Source organism: Tupaia chinensis, unplaced genomic scaffold (genome assembly GCF_000334495.1).
Source record: "Tupaia chinensis unplaced genomic scaffold, TupChi_1.0 Scaffold000154_1, whole genome shotgun sequence".
Lineage (NCBI taxonomy): Eukaryota > Metazoa > Chordata > Mammalia > Scandentia > Tupaiidae > Tupaia > Tupaia belangeri.
The window spans coordinates 2,019,411-2,036,298 of NW_006159625.1; the positions used below are offsets into that span (position 1 = coordinate 2,019,411).

General features: G+C 41.4%; 1 protein-coding gene across 3 annotated transcripts in view; it reads left to right on the plus strand.

Moving 5' to 3' along the window:
* Positions 1-16,888, plus strand: part of DPYS (dihydropyrimidinase) — a 123,783-nt gene that overhangs the window by 38,482 nt on the left and 68,413 nt on the right. For all 3 annotated transcript variants that reach the window (XR_001370160.2, XM_006145570.3, XM_006145569.3), the window contains exons 5-7: positions 9,582-9,738; positions 10,851-10,992; positions 13,916-14,058. Coding sequence is in view for 2 of the 3 variants with exons in the window: in XM_006145570.3 (XP_006145632.1) it covers positions 9,582-9,738; positions 10,851-10,992; positions 13,916-14,058 (442 nt within the window). In the remaining variant the exon portion in view is untranslated. The remainder of the gene's footprint in view (positions 1-9,581; positions 9,739-10,850; positions 10,993-13,915; positions 14,059-16,888) is intronic.

Consider the following 16,888-nt stretch of genomic DNA (forward strand, 5'->3'; position numbering starts at 1 on the left):
CCCAACAGCTTGAAAATCACGATGGGCATGTGTGTACATGTGCCCAAAATCTCAAGAGGAAAATGGAGGAGAAGGGATTATGGTGTGGCTGTCCCTTCCCCCGGGGGGTGATTTCTCACTTTCCCTCTTTCCATGCCTCTCTCTTTCTGTGTCTCTCCGGTGAGTGCATGCACCCCATAGCAAAAACCTGAAAGGAAAAAACTGTCGGCCCATCTTTTTGTTCTGTGTGCTTTCTTCAAATGTCCAGTGGTCTTTGACTCTATGTGTGTGACCAAATCCTTTATTCAGTGAGTGTGGGGAGCTGGTATGGATTCTTCTGGTGTGTATAAGTCTATTGCCTGGATAAGTTTTGTGGATGTAAGTGGCCCATGGTCACTGATGAGCTTCAATTTTAGGTGTGGGGCCTTTCCTCTTTGGCATTACTATCACCTTGAGCAACTGTGATGGCATGGTGGTGACAAAATACTCGATAATGCTGAAGCCACATGGAAAGGTTCCAGGTTCTGTCCTAAGTCTTCCTGTACATGCTAGACACACGCACATACCTGCGATCCTGGCTGGCTGAGGCTGGGGACATGAGGACCCAGTTGGATATCTATCTCTCCCTCTCTCTTTCTCTCTCTCTCTCATGGAAGAAACAAATAAATAAAATTTAAAAATATAGAACAAGAAGCTTATTTTTAAAAAATGAAAAAAAGTCTGGGGCTGGCTGATGGCATGGTGGTTAAGGGTGCTGGACTTCCACATGGCCGGCCATAGTTTCAGTCCTGGGCCTGATGGCTTTCTCTCTCACTCCCTGCCCCTGCCCCTCTTGCTCTGTCCCTCTCTGGTCGAATTAAAATAAATAAGTAACTAAATAAATAAAGTTAAATAAAATAATTCTTTGGAAAAAAGAAGCAGCAGCAGCCTTGTTTTCTAGATGAGGATAAGTGCTGACTGACCCAACTTCGCCTCCTTTCCACCACAGGGGAAATGTATTAATGACTTTCTCGACTCCTTTGAGCTTAGGCTGTAGGTCTCTAAGTTTCCTTTACCATTGCCATCCCATCTGCTTTCCATCTTCCTAAAATGGAAAGATCTGGTTGGCCAGGTTGCTTGTTCATTCTCAGTGCAGCTATGGGTTCTTCCCCTTGTGTACATATTTACCAGGGCTTTGACGTGAACTGGGAAGGAGGAAGTGGGGAATGAATGCTCAGTCCATCAACTTGAATTCAAAGCCTGAGGTATTTTTTGTTTTGTTTTGTTTTGTTCTTTCTGCTCATCCATGAATGTTTTCCTTCAGCATTTAGCACCTGCAATAAAAAGTGATAAGAAAGTAGCAGGAAAAAGAATAAAGTCCTTCAGTTCGAGCCATCACAAGTCAAGTTGCACATGACCGTTTGCAAGCAATGTCCTTTTCATGTTAAGTCTTTCTTAATCTACGTTGAGTAGCGAGAACTAGATTCCCACCCACTTGCTGTGAGAAGCTACTTCTGCAAAAATGAGGCAAGTCCATCAAAAGTTTGTCCCTAAAATGTTATCCTTTTCTTCTAGAAGCAGAGTTTGCCTCCTTCACGCCATAACCCAAGTGTAAAGTTGGACACACTGGCTGGGACCATGTCTCATGTAGAAGTTCCAGTCCAATTTACTGTTACTACAGCCTAGATTTTGACCATAGAGTGTATTAACACATGTCAGTGTGGGTCATTGGCTTCAGTTTGGTGGCACTCTTTATTTTGGTTTGAGCAACTTTGGTTGGATGCATTTCTTTTCTGCCACAGTATTGGCCTATGAAATTATGGTCTTGCAGAGAATGCAGTGTTCCCTTTCCGCTGCACCTCCCAGGAGAACTTGCATGCATATGGAGTCACTATTTTTTCTGGTGCTTTGGTTTGATGGCAGTGGTGTCTTCTGGCGATTTATCTTGATGCCCTACATGTCTGCATCTTTTATAATTTCCCATTTATGATTGAAATTCACAAAGCACTTTGTTTTTTCTTTCTAGTTAAACTTGGTTTAAGTTATCACACATTTTATATCTGTGTTTATGTCTTTAGGGTATAAATATGATTCTCATGTGAACTTACTGATAAAATGTTTTCTTTAGACTTTTTATTAAAAACAAGTTGTTGGACACCGAAGGCATGTGAGGTATTGTGCTCTAGGCATTGTGCGTGCGAAGATGATTGAGACAATTTTAGCTCTCAAGTAGCTCACGGCAAAGTGGGCTACATTGTGGGGTTTTTTTGTTTTTTGTTTTGTCTGTTTATATGATTGTTGCTTATTAGATGTGGTCTAGGTTTTCCTTATATCATAAAGCTTTACTTTCTAGGTTTATTGTTGTAAAAATAGTTTTCTGGACTGGCCCTGTAGCACAGTGGTGAAACGCTGTGCATTGAGGGCTGAACTCACAAGGTTGACCAGAGTTCAAGTCCTGGCCCAACAACTTGGGAGAAACACACTGAGCACTTATGCATGCATGCCCCAAATCCTGATAGGATGGAGAAATGGAAAGAAAGGAAATTGCAGTGTGACCATGCTGCATTGTGTGGGGGGGAGTGCTTTCTCTCTCTCTGCTGAGTGTATGCATCTTCTGTTTATTTACAGAATGTTAAAAAGAAATACATGTTTTCTTTTTTTAAGAAGTATTTATTTATTTAATTCTATTTGTTAGTATTTTTTCATTTGACCAGAGAGAGACAGAGACAGAGAAAGGGAAAGCAAGAAAGCAAGCTTCCAGGTCTGGGACTCAAACTGCAGTCAACCATGTGGGAATCCAGCACCTCTAATCACCACGCCACCTGCCTGTCCCCAAATTTTATATGTTTTCTTATCAAGAGATTTTGGATGTCCTATTTCCCATTTTATTTAAAGTTTGTTTCCCACATAGTCCGTGTGTGTGTTAAGTTTATTTTAATTTATTTCTTCTATTAGAAATGGAAAGAGAGCGAAGTATCCCCAACATTGTCTCCATGCCATGGTCCACCCCCAGTCTCAGCCAGCCTGGATCTTGGGCACACTCGTGTATCTGGCATGTACAGGGATGTGACTCCTCTGTCCAACATGGAGTCACCTGAAGTGCTCGAGACACAGAGATCTGAGTCAAGGGGAGAGGGAGAGGCCACACCAGGGAGGCACCTCTCAGCCTCTCTCATCCTCTGTATTTATTAGGGCCAAAGAGAAAGGAAAGTTAATTTTAGAGAAAGTTGCTTGTAGAGGATTAGGAAGATAAGGGTAATCCCTGGAACAGGGTGGTTTCAGTATTGATAAGGGAGGTAAAGGCTAAGTGACGCCAGAGGCTGGGCGGCACACCTTGGAATCTGGAGAACACAGTCATCAGATCACACACCCAACTAACGACCTTCTGTCATTTTTGAGCAGAAAGGCAAGATATTAGGCGTTTTTGCCATTTTCCCCTGCAGTCATTCATCCAGAGTTCATAAATCCAAGGTGTCCTAGAAGCATGGTGTTTCTGCTGTTCCCTAACACAGGGAGATCTGAGGACATAAGCCCAGGACCTTCCCACATGGCCTCAGCATGGCCAAGCATTGCGTTATCGATGTGCCTCCATGACTGGCCTCTTCTTGTGTTTTAAAGGATGTGAAGAAACGTCCACACAGTGGCCACTCACCCCAAGTGTTCACATTGACCACTGCTCATTAGCGCTGAGCGAGAGTAAACCAAATCTCGTTGGCCACTCTGCAATGAATAGTTCCTCAGTAAGCGGTGCTGTGGGAAGGGCGACTAGCCGAGTCAAGGTGAAGTCTGAACCTTAGGCTTTCTTTTTTCTTTCTAGCACATGAACATCTGCACACCCTATTGTTCTTTCAATTTAGAACAGGATGATTTACTTATGACCAAATGCAAACCAGTTGAAAACTGGCCTTTTTTTTTTTTTTAGAGAGGTTTTCACTATAGGGCGCGTGTGCTCACCAGACAGAGACAGAGAGACAGAAAGTGAGAAATCACCCCCCCCCCCCACGGGGGGGGGGGCAGCCACAAACCCCTCTTCTCCATTCTCCTCTTGGGATCTTGGGCACGCATGCACATGTGCCTGGTGTGAGTTTTAAGCCACCGGGTCAGGGACGTGAACCGCGGTCGACTGCGTGGGAGTCCAGCGACATAGCCATTACGCGAACTGCTGTTTCCCGAAAACTGGCTATTTAAAAAACATTTTTAAAAATAGAATTGTGGGGGCCAGCAGGTGGCGTGGTGATTAAGGGTGCTGGACTCCCACATGGTTGACCACTGTTCGAGTCCTGGCTTGATTTCTTACTTTCTCTCTCTCTCTCTGATCCCTCTGGCTAAATTAAAATAAATAAATAAAGTTAAATAAAATAATTATTTCAAATAATAGAATTGTGTAGCTATAATAAAACTAATGTCTGGGGAGTTTGCTAGTTTGCTTCGGCTGTTATAATGAAGTATCGGAGACTGGGTGGTTTAAAAACGGGAGTTTATTTTCTCACTGGGGCCAGATGGTGGTGCAGCAATGCAGGATGATGCTCTGTGAGGCAGACCCACAAGGAGAGAGTCCAGGTTGTTGTCTGGAGACCTCGCTGAGAACTCTGGGCCTGAGTACACCTGCGATCTGGGGCTGGCTGGGAATGGATGTGGATCGTGCTGTTGAGACCCAGTTGGGGGTGACTGTCTTTCTATCTCTCTCTCTGTTTCTCTCGCTCGTGAAACAAACAAGTTTAAAAAGAAAGAAGAAGAAATTCATTTTTTCCCAGTTTTGGAGTTTAGAAATCTGAGATCCAGGTGTCAACAGGGTTGGTTCCATCTGAGGACAAGGCTATGTTCTAGATCTTTCTCCTTGCCTATAGATGGCCGTCTTCTTGTGTCTTCTCTGTATGTGTCTGTGCCCAAATTTCCTTTTCCTAAAAGAGCACCCTTTTTATTGAACTAGAGCTCACCCTAGGGACCTATTTAAACTCCATTCCTTCTATAAAGACCCAATTTCCAAATATAGTTACATTCTGAAATACTGGTTAGGACGTCAACATTTGAATTTGGACAGGGAACACAATTCCGCTTATAACATGCAGTGACTTCAGGGTCCCAGGAAGACACTAGACACTTTCATATATATCTATTTATTTGACGCTCACAAACTTGCCACACTAGAGGAACATGGGGATCCCATTGCATGGATGAGAAAAACTGAGACAATGATCTATTCAACTTGCACGAGATCACCAGCTAAAAAGTAGCAAAGGATTTAAACCTAAATCTGAATAATTCACTTTATTCTGCTTCTATAGGTTTTCCTTCTCAATTATTTTCTTCCTTTGTAAAGGTAATGTCATAAATTAAAATGGAGCCAAGAAAAGCTTCACTGCAACCTTTTGGCTAGGAAAACTTATTTTCATTAATGTGTTTGCTTCATTCCTGAGCACCTATGCCGCTTCTCTGCATCTTTCCATCTTCTCTAACAGACCTCATGAGTCAGTTAAGTGCTGTGTACAGATTCAGAGATGGTGTTAACATTCGCTCTATCACCTTCATCTACTAAATGGGTCGTCTGGTCAGGAGGGAGTTTGGACTGGCTTGACATGCTTCATTATCTGGAAATCTTTAGACTGTCTCAGAGGGCAAAACTCCTTTAAGTGGAAAGTTGCATCCTAAGTGCAGAGTCTTCCTTTTTGGTTTTGAGCCAAAGGATGGAGGAAGGAGAGAATATTTTCAAGAAGACCCGACATAACCTCATGTGCTAAGGCAGTGGGAGGAGGCTGGTGATGAAGATGCATCTGTCTCCCAAGAGGTGGTGAAACCATCTGATCCTGAATGTAATCAGGAAAGTACCAGACTAAAGACAGATGTAGCAGTTTTTGTCACCAACCTATTAAGTGTAGTAAGTGAAAACCAGTAGGTACGATTGGAAAATGGCTCAGGATTTCTACAACTAGCTGATGGTTGACTTAAACATTTAGAAATGCGTGCTCTTGACAAAGAAATGAAAAATAACACTTTTTCTAGTAATAGCACTTATTTTACATGATCCCGGGCACTAGGTTTCTAATTCTGGCCGTACCACTCACTACTAGTAGGTCATGGGCAAATTGGTCTCATTAAGCATCAATTTCTTCGTCTGTCAAACCAGCATGAGGGTTTCTCTGAAGGTCAAATGAGGTCATAAGTGAGAGCGTTACAAACTATAGCGTGTTATCTATACAGGTTAGGTATTTTTATTGTTACTCTATTTTTAACCCAAATCTAACCAAACCTGTAATTATGCTGAATTATCTTGTTTGATTATCCAATTTACAGCCTATCAGGCCCCCTGTTTCCCTTTCCTCTTCGAGTTCTTACAGGCTTTTCAGTCTTTTTAAAATGTCTTTTTACCGTCATTATGTAGAGGAAATAGGGGCTAGGAATTTTTCATTTTTTTAAATATTTACAGATATTTAATGGGGAGAAATTTGAAAATAGCCCATCTCAAAGAGCTTTTTGTATATACCAAAAATGTGACCTGTCACATTTTAAAGGAGCTACGCCCTTCCAAGGAAATTACCTGTCATCTAGTCTCAAAACAGTCCTGGCAGGCTCCTGGTAGATACTGACACTTTTAATTTTTCCTGAGAGCTATTAAAATAGTAGACCTTTTAGGATTGTATTCCCATATCACCTTGATGGGCCAAGTGATTGAACAGAACGTGTGATAAGGATCTTCCCTCTATGATAAAGCACCACACCACAGAAATCCTGAGTTGGCAACTTATAACGTGATTGCCGATCAAGTCTCTGAATTTTCATTGTCCAAGTATCTCTAAGAAGTTCTCTTGGAATACAAAGGTCTCTCATATTTAGAAATAAAATATCAGGTCCCTGGGCCAACAGGTGGCATGACAGTTAAGTGCACTGGACTCCCACGTAGACTGAGGTTCAAGTCCCAGTGCTGGTGGCTTGCTTTCTCACTTTCTCTCGCTCTCTGTCTGTTTCTCTCTGGTCAAATTAAAATATAATAATGAGGATGAATAAAATAATTCTTTAAAAAAATCGTGTCCATTTTTCTACCTCCCCAGTAGATAGTACAGTACCTCTTGACTCACTAAAAATAATGGCCACATTTTCTATATGCCGGAAGGAGATGCTCAGTGTTTCCCTTCCCTGGAAATAGGGCAGGAAGAACCAGGAGTGGGCAGGATTCATTTTGCATTTGCATTGTGAAAGTAAAGGATCTTAGCAGTGGCTCAGTCCTGAGGGGGTAACTTTTATTGACTATGGTTCTTTACTTAGTTAAGTGAAATTCTTGGGGGTCAGACAGTGACACAGCAGTTATGCAACCCCTTGTGAGGCTGACTCATAGAGGAAGGTCCCAGATTCACGCCTGGAGACCTCTTTGAACATGCTGAGCGTGCACCCGTCACACTCGGGGCTGGCTGAAGCTGAGGTGGATCCCTTTGAGGATACCTATCTCTCTATCTTTCTTTCTGTTTCTCTCTTGCTCATAGGAGAAATGAATTCTCTTTTTCTTCTTCTTTTTTGAAGAGAGGTGTTTGCTATAGGGTGCATGTGCTCGCTGGAAAAACAGAGAGACAGAAAGCAAGAAATCACCCCCCAGCGGGAACAGCCATACCGTAATCCATTCTCCTCCATTCTCTCTCCTCTCATAATTTGGGCACACATGCACATGCACCTGGCATGAGTTTAAGCCATCGGGTCCAGGACTTGAACCATGATTGACTACATGGGAATCTAGAGATATAACCATTATACCATCTGCTGGTCCCTGGATAAGTTTTTTCTTTAAGAAAAAAAAAAAAAAGGAAAGATAGGGAGCCAGCAGATGGCGTGTAAGTTACCCACTGTACCCAGCGGCATGAGAATCACGCTGGGCGGGATGATCCAATGGCATAATGGTTATGTCACTGGACTCTCACTGTAGTCAACTGAGGTTAGAGTCCCAGACCCAGCAGCTCAAACCTTACACCAGGTATGTGTGTGTGTGTGTACGCGCACATGTGTGTGTGTGTTGTGCCCAAGATCCTGAGAGGAAAATGGAGAAGGGATTGTGGCATGTCCTTAACCCAGGGTGTGATTTCTTGCTTTCTTCTCACTGTCTCACTGTCTCTCTCTGACTCTCTGGTGAGTGCATGTGCCCTATAACAAAAATCTCTTAAAAAGAAGAAGAAGGAGAGGGAGAGGGAGAGGAAGAGGAAGAAGAAGGAGGAGGAGGAAAGAAGGAAATCATGTTGGGTGCATGTGTGTGTGTGCCTAAACTTCCCAATAGGAGAATGGAGGAGAAGAGATGTGCCCATCTCTCTGCCCACCCAGGGATGACTTCTTACTTTCCCTCTCACTCTCTGTCTCAATCTGTCTCTGGTGAGTGCAAGTACCCTATATGAAAAAATTTTAAAATAAAAGGAAGTGCTTAGGCTTTAATAAGACTTGCTTTCATGGTCTTTCAAATTCCTAAGGCTGGCTGGAGGGAGATAGTTCGTTTGGAGAAGTGATCTGTGAAATAGTAGGGTGCTATATCCCAGTTTAATGGGACGAAGGCAGCTGGTGGCCATCCCGCTGTCGGTGCTCTCTGAGGAAATCAGATCATTTCAGTTATACGTCAGGATTTTAACTGAAATTTGGCATCTGATTGGCCAGAGTGAACTAATTTGGTATGCCAGAATCTCTTTCCTGTTCGCTTTCCTTTATGATTACTGGAATATGATGAGGTTGATGCCAGCAAATCCATTATTCTGACAAATGCTAATCAGAGATGGGATTCTGATTTTAAATTCAAATTCACTATGCACTGTTAACTTTTCTAACATTACGTGCTTTTGCTGGCCTCATTTGCATGATTTTTAAAATATGCGTTTCTGGTTACAATTTTATTATTGAGAGTTCTTTTATTTAATATAAGCCTTTTGAGGAGGTTTTTTTTTTTTTAAGGGTGTGAAAAGGTTATCAATCTGTTTGCTACAGATATATACTGTGGTTGAGTTCCATACAGCTTCTGTTAATGATGAACTGTCATCAGAGTACTATTGGAGTCAAAATGCCTGGGTTCAAATCCTGCCGCCTCCACTCCATGTGGAGTGTTTGTAACGTAATCGTAGAGATTATTTAATTTCATAGGTTTATCTTCATCTTCTAATGGAGCCAATAGAAGTACCTGATGGGACTTTGGGAAGATTGTGTTAGAAGGGCACACGTATCAGCCAGTGTTTGCTAGATTATGCTACAGTGACAATGACCATTTATATGCATGTCCATGGTGGGCTGACAGCCTGCCCCTTCATAATCGCGTCATTCTGGGACATAGCTGAAGGGATGGCTTTATAGCTTCTGCTCTGAAGCAGCATAAGTCCATTCATTTATGTCGAATGGGCCAAAGTAAGTCACATGACCAAGCCTGGTAACAGGTGAGTGGTTTGAAAAATCTGCTATAACATGTAAATGCACATTGATCAGAACATAGTAAATGCTCAGTAAACATTAGTTGTTTTCAGGCCCTTTTCACAAAAGTAAATTATAGTTAGAGAGTCTGCTAAGCTGTAGATATCATGCATTGCTAGGACAGAAAAGACTAATTTTTGTGTTTGTCACATTGTCCTCTTAAGAGTAAATGAGTGGCTGAATGCTTCCATTGACCTTTCCAGGGAAGGTGGTCTATGGAGAACCCATAGCAGCAAGTCTTGGCACGGACGGCACTCACTACTGGAATAAAGAATGGCACCACGCAGCCCACCATGTCATGGGTCCACCCCTGCGGCCAGACCCTTCAACGCCCGGCTTTCTCATGAATCTCTTGGCTAAGTAATCATTTTGAACACTGCTATAAGATGTTTTGCCAGAAAAAGGTGTTTTCTGAGTCTTAGGATTGTGTGGGGGAGAGCTTGTTCTACCTCCTGGACCTTCCGCTGACCTTCCAGTATTGCGTTCTACTTGAGCTAACTAGCCCTGGGTGCCCCTTACCTGGAGAGGAAAAAAAAATGTCTTGGCTATAGTATGCTATCTTTTCCAATCTGATCCTCGACAGGGAGAAATCAGATCATTTTTATTGAAATTTAGTTCTCTCCTGATTTTTTCCATCTCTTGGTGTTCAGACTCATGGTTCTTCCACATGCCTTATTTTTATCAGAATGTTCTTGACATTTTTTTTCCCTTCTCTGATATAATCTAGGAAGCAGATTGTTGTATAGATAACTCTGTTGCTTTCTGAGAGGGTGTGATAATTTTTCTTAAGAATTGCAGCATTAATTGTAATTAATTGACACTATTCACAGATGCTCAGATTCTAGTTAAACACTGTTCAAAACAGATTGTGCAAGGGTTCATTTGCCCCTTCCTTCAGCTTTCTTTGTCCTTCATGCTTTCATATCCCTCAGCATATTCCCAAATCAAGGCAGGATGCATGTCCCTGGTGGTATCAGCGTCCTCAGCCAGTCTGGCATCTCTGTTCATCACAGCATTGCCCTTCGGCCAGGGGGTCCAGTCACATAGATCAACATGGTGGTATCTTTGTGTAATTCCCTGCTCACAAGGAATTTTCACCTACATTATTGCTAGTGGTCCATACGCTATTGTCACCAAGTACCTGTAACTATCCCTTTCTAGATGAGAAACTGAGATTCAGACAAGATCATAATCACAGAGTCAGGAGGTGATTAAGTTGAGCCTGGTACCAGGTTTTCTAACCCATAATCCCACAACTACATTTCTTGTAAGCATGTTTTCTAAAAGCGCTTCCTAGAATAAAGACAAGAGATGGATGAAATATGCCCTTGAAGATGCTTCACGTTCTCCAGCACTCTTTTCTGACTTCCAGTTGAGAAGACGATCAGGAGATTAGGCAAGTTATGTAGTTCTCTCCTAATTTATCCTGTCTACTCACACCATCCCTCTCACGTTTTTCTTTTCTCTGACAGCGATGATCTCACCACAACAGGGACTGACCACTGCACTTTTAACACCTGCCAGAAAGCCCTTGGGAAGGATGATTTCACCAAGATTCCCAATGGAGTGAACGGTGTTGAGGACCGGATGTCAGTGATATGGGAAAAAGGCGTGGTGGGTTTCACAGGATCCAGCCTTGTTTTGCCTTGTTCTTCAGCTAGGATTCTGCCTGTTGGGGACCAGCATGGCACAAACCTTCATGGACTAGCTTTTTGATGGTTTTCACTGGCATAGAGACTGGGACTACAACACCACCCCACTACCCCACTACTCCACTAATCCTGGGGATAGTATTAGCAAGGAAATAATTTTCTTCTACACGTAGTTGCTTAGAGGGTGCACTGGACTATTTTGCAGAGACATTAGGGAAGGAATTTAGAGTGGGTATAAAGAATGTTATTTTATTCTTATTTATTTATTTATTTATTTTGAGAGGTTTTTGCTATAGGGCTCTTGCACTTACCAGACAGACAGAGAGATGGAGAGACAGAAAGCGAGAAATCACCCCCTGGGGGGGTGGCCATGCTGCAATCCCTTCTCCTCCATTCTCCTTTCAGAATCTTGGGCACGCACACACACGCACCCGGCATGAGTTTAAGCCACGGGGTCCAGGACTCGAACCTCGGTCAACTACATGGGAATCCAGCAGCATAGCCATTACACTAACTGCTGATCCCAAGAATGTTATTCTTGAAGTCTCTGAAATGTTATAGCCTTTCTGCTTGATTTCTCATGTTATTAAATTCCAATACCTCGTGTATATATATATATATATATATATATATATATATATACACACACACACACACACACATATATATTTATATATTTATATATGTGTACTCCTTCACTACAGAATCCTCTTTTATTACTTTTCCCCTAGACATACCACTGACTTCTAACTAATTGTTTACCAAGTCTTGTCAATTTTATTTCCAAGATGGCTCTTTGTTTCCATCTTCATGGATTCCAGTCAAACCGAAGGCCCATATTTTGCTGGTGCCTTTGCAGTAGTCTCACAGCTGGTGTCTTATCTCCAGTCTCTTGCTTGCTACAATCTCTTCTATACTCCAGTACTAGAGTTACTATTCAGAAATGAAATTCTTCGTGCTACTTTTCTCTCAAAAGCCCTTTATATTTTCCCACTACTTACAGGGTGACATTTAAAAATTAATTTACATATAAGGATCTTTTTATTTTGGAGATTTTTGCTATAGGGTGTGTGTGCTCACTGGAGGGACAGAGAGACAGAGAGTGAGAAGTCAGACACACCCCCCAAGGGGGATGGATGGCCATTCCCCAATCTCGTCTCCTCTATTCTCTCCTCAGGATTTTGGGCACACACACACACACACACACACATGCACCTGGCATGAGTTTCAAGCTGCCTGGTCCAGGACACAAACCAGTCAGCCATTTGAGAGTCCAGTGATGGAACTGTTCCGCCATTTGCTGATCCCTACCTATAAGGCTCTTTAAACCATCTCTATAGCTTTATCTTCTACGAATCATCCTCTTATCCACCTCTCTCCATCCTAACCAAACCAGATGACTTGTTTTCTTTCTCTTTGTTTAGTTTTCTTGATATAAGTCCAGCCTTCCTCCTAGAACTTGTGTTATTACAGTGAGTGCTTTCATTACAGTCGATTTTCATAATCCATTGTAGTTCCCAGGTGTATAAACAACTTTAAAATTATTTAACAGTTCTTAATAACGTCCAGGAAATCGTGTTATTTTCTGAAACATTAAGATTATTTATAGAATTAATACTTTCAGGACATAGTTCTTAATCATTATTTTAAAATTTTATTTTATTTATTCTATGAGTGAGAGCGACAGAGAGAGAAATGAGAGAGCTACAGGGCCCCTGACAGGGTCTTGATGCCACGATCCACCCCAGCCTTGGCCAGCCTGGACTATGAGTGCACATGTGCCTGGTGCAGCCAGAGGTCTTTAGACACAAACTGACAACCTTCCCGTGTGTGTCTGTCTCCCAGAGCTGTGCCATTTTACTGCAGCACTACTGTCTGATCCCCTTAATCATTTTGAGGCAAGGATACTTTGATAATTAAATGAACCCTAAAGGCATTCTTAGCATGTAAATGTACTTAGAGATAAATGTGCAAACCCCTCCTCCCCATTTTTAAATTTTAAAGGAACTGCATCCCTCCAAAGTCTGTCTATATCAAAATCTCTTGCTATAGATTATCTAAGATTATTGGTTCATGTAAATTTCAGTTGCATAAAATTGAACCTCTTGAGTTGATTTTTCATCTTTCTAAAAACATCATCACCCACCTGAAAAGCATCATCATCTCTTATTTTAACCCTATGCTATTCTTTCTAATATCTCCCCATGATTATCTCATAAATCCTAAGTCTGTAGTAAATAAGCCGGATCATAAATGTAGGAGGTAGCGATAGTAAACTTTAAAAGAGAATTCAAAATCCCATTGTCCATATTTAGCCATTATTGGTTGCAATCTCATGTGATTCTGGGAAGGATGGGATAAATTTTAATGGAGATTCCCCACCCCCCCGAGATTTTTGCTATAGGGCATGTGCGCTCACCCAGGAAGAGAGACAGAAAGACCGAAAGTGAGAAATCACCCCCCAGGGGAGATGGCCATGCCACAATCCTTTCTCCTCCATTCTCCTCTTGGGATCTTGGGCTTGCACAAGTGCCTGGCATGAGTTTAAGCCACCAGGTGTGGGACTCAAACCGCAGTCAACTACATGGGAGTCCAGCGACATACCATTACGCCAACTGCTGGTCCCTAATGGAGATGTTTTTAAGCTGATAGATTTTGGGAAAATCATCACTGGGATTCCAAATTCTACACCATCATCTCCGTCATTATGATTATTTAGTACTTACCAGTGCCCACATAGGTGGGTTTGCTTCTCAGTATAAGAAATTAAGGCGTAATTCTGTTTGGCTTAATAGATGCAAGTGTTAAAAGTTTAGTTGCTAGGAATTTTTTTAGCATTTGACCAATAGTACAAATGCATTTTCTTCTTTGAATTGTTTTTACAGCATAGTGGTAAAATGGATGAAAACCGATTCGTGGCAGTTACCAGCACGAATGCAGCCAAAATCTTCAATCTTTTTCCAAGAAAAGGGAGAATAGCTGTGGGATCAGATGCTGATATTGTCATTTGGGACCCAAAAGCTACAAGGTAAGTCTAAGTTTTTGTATTCCTTGGCGTCGCCATGGAGAAAAAGCAGTAACTTGCAAAGAAATTATGCTTTGGCCTTAATCAGCCATTTCTTGTTAGGTGATTTATTTAGCCTTGTTCAGGTATTTTGAGCCTGTGCACAAGAGGTTTTGATGTACAAATATTCTTTTGTTTTTCTTGTCATGGAGGATACAAAAGTTGTATTGTATTTCTGAAGATGGATATGTATATAAAACCAATATGAATTTACCACCTCAGTGCCTGGCAAACACCCAAGTTCAACATGGAGGAAAGGTACAGCACGAGGAAGAAAATAAAAGGCTTAGTTTGAAAAGGGCTGAATTGAAAATTCGAAATAATTACAGCCTTTTTAAAGCTTTCAGATAGAAAAATTCTAGCACAATGGATGTCACTTTTAGTTAGCCAAATTTTCCAGTTGAGTTCATCTTGATCCTGTCGTTCCCGGTAGACTCCAGCTTTTTGTTTCCAATTTCCATACTTCTGTTAATATCGCAGGTCTGGCAAATTTCACCACCTCAGGAAAGCACTCAATAGAGGTGGAAGCTGTATGCATTTCTCCTTCTAGGATGTTAGTACGGGCAACACCTGATAATGTGTGTTTTACATAAACTTTGCAATTGTAATGGAGAAAATCTCATTTGAACAGCTTTTTTAGTGTGCACATGTGTGTGTAAACAGGAAGATGTCAGGCCCTTCTGCCTTCCTTGTATACACATTTATTCAGAGTCTCTTAGGTTTGGGACCAGCAGGTGGTGTAATGGTTACATCACTAAACTCCCATGTAGTCTACGACTGTTCATGTCCCGGAGGCAGTGGCTTAAAATTCATGCTGGGCATGTGTGTGCATGCCCAGAATCCTGAGAGGAGAAAAGAGGAGAAGGGATTGTGGCATGGCCATCCCCCACGGAGGGTCATTTCTCCCTTTCTGTCTCTCTGTCTCTCCAGCCAGCACATGTGCCCTATTATAAAAATTTCTATTAAAACAAACAAACAAAAACAAAGTTTCTTAGGATTTACATGCTAGGCATGTGTGCATGCATGCTCAACATCTTAAGAGGAGAATATAGGAGAAGGGATTGTGGCATGGCCATCCCTCCTGGGGGTGATTTCTTTCTCTCTCTGGTAAGCACATGCACCCTACAGAAAAATTAAAACAAAAAATGAAAACCAGCAAAACAAAAACTGGTGAAGTCTATTAAGTTTTCTACTATGGTAAGCAGAAGTCTATAGTTTCTTGGGGGAGTGATTCTTTCACAAAGACCCAATTTCAATAACAGTGGTCCTTGGTTACCCTCAGGAAAAAGACCATCTGAAGCACTAAGCTACTGTGGCTATAGTCCTCTCAATAAATCCAAGGTATTCCCTTAGAAAATAATTGTCTTTCTGTGTTTATACTCTCCTCCAGGAGCTCATTATTTCCAACCAAGGACAATTCACTTGGTCGGCAGGCCATGGTCATGGCAGTAGCATGCATATTATTACTGGTTTATGACCCATGTAACAGTACCTGGTGGTATGAATATCCTTCTTACATGGATGTCCTAAGATACTAATGAGACACATCTCAAGATCTTTGTTATTATGTTAACAAGGAAACTATTGCCTATGTAAAGATAAGGTATTTGGTTATCAAATGATTGAGATCATTCTTACGTAAATGAAGAGAAGTAAAGCCAAATGTGGACAGCCTCTTGTCAAGGCTAAAAAGTTGTGCTTGGGAAGGCATTGGGGAAAAAGTGCTTGGTTTGAATTGATCTGTGTATGAACTGAGCATGGTGTATTTAGAGAGCTCCCAATATTTTAAATACCTCTTCAAAGGGCTCTTGTACACCTGGCAGGGGCCTGACAGAGGTCATCTTTATTGTGATTCAAACAGTTTAGGCTGCTCCAAGCAGTAGGTTTTTAAAAATAAATTGCAGTTTCAGGGAAGTATGAGATTTCATCAGAAAACATGGAAATTTTCAGAAGGGAGAGAATGATCATGTGGAAGAAATATTTGTGAAAAATGATTTTTAGGTATACTGTCTGGGAGAGCCATGATAATGATGATGAGGAATAATTTTCATTTGCACAGTGCTCAGGGGGTTTATCACACTGTGATATCCACAACGTGACTTACCAGGTAAGACATCACTATGGTGATGAGAAAGCTATAGCTGGATGACGGGGAAGTGACAGGTTTGCTATGAGAACTCTGACGCAGTTGCTTTGACTTTATAAACTGGTATGTTTTCCATGAGATTCAGTACCTTTTTACCTCCTGGTATTAAAATGGCACTTTATATTACACTTGATCACTCGTGTTCAATTTTTTTCCAATCAATTGAGTCTGTAACTAGACATTTTTTGGATTTGATTCCATTCTTTTTTATAAAAATGAATTATTTATTTTATTTATTATATTATCATTTTTATATGATAATAATATATATTATATATATATTATATTATTATCATTTTTCAATTTCACCAGAGAGAGAGAGAGAGGGAGGGAAAGTGAGAAATCAACCCACTAGGTCCAGAACTTGAGCTGTGGTCAACCACATGGGAGTCCAGTGCATCAACCTCCATACCACCTGCTGGCCCCGATTCCATTCTTTATTATTCCTTATCAAAGATGAGGGACAGGGGCCAGCAGGTGGCATGGTGGTTAAGGTGCTAGACTCCTTACATGGCAGACCATGATTCGAGTCCTGGACCTGGTGACTTGCTTTCTCATTTTCTCTCTCTCTCTCTCTGGTTGAATCAAAATAAGAATAAGAATAAGAATAAAATTTTTAAAAAATTGGTGAGGGACAAATGAAAATAC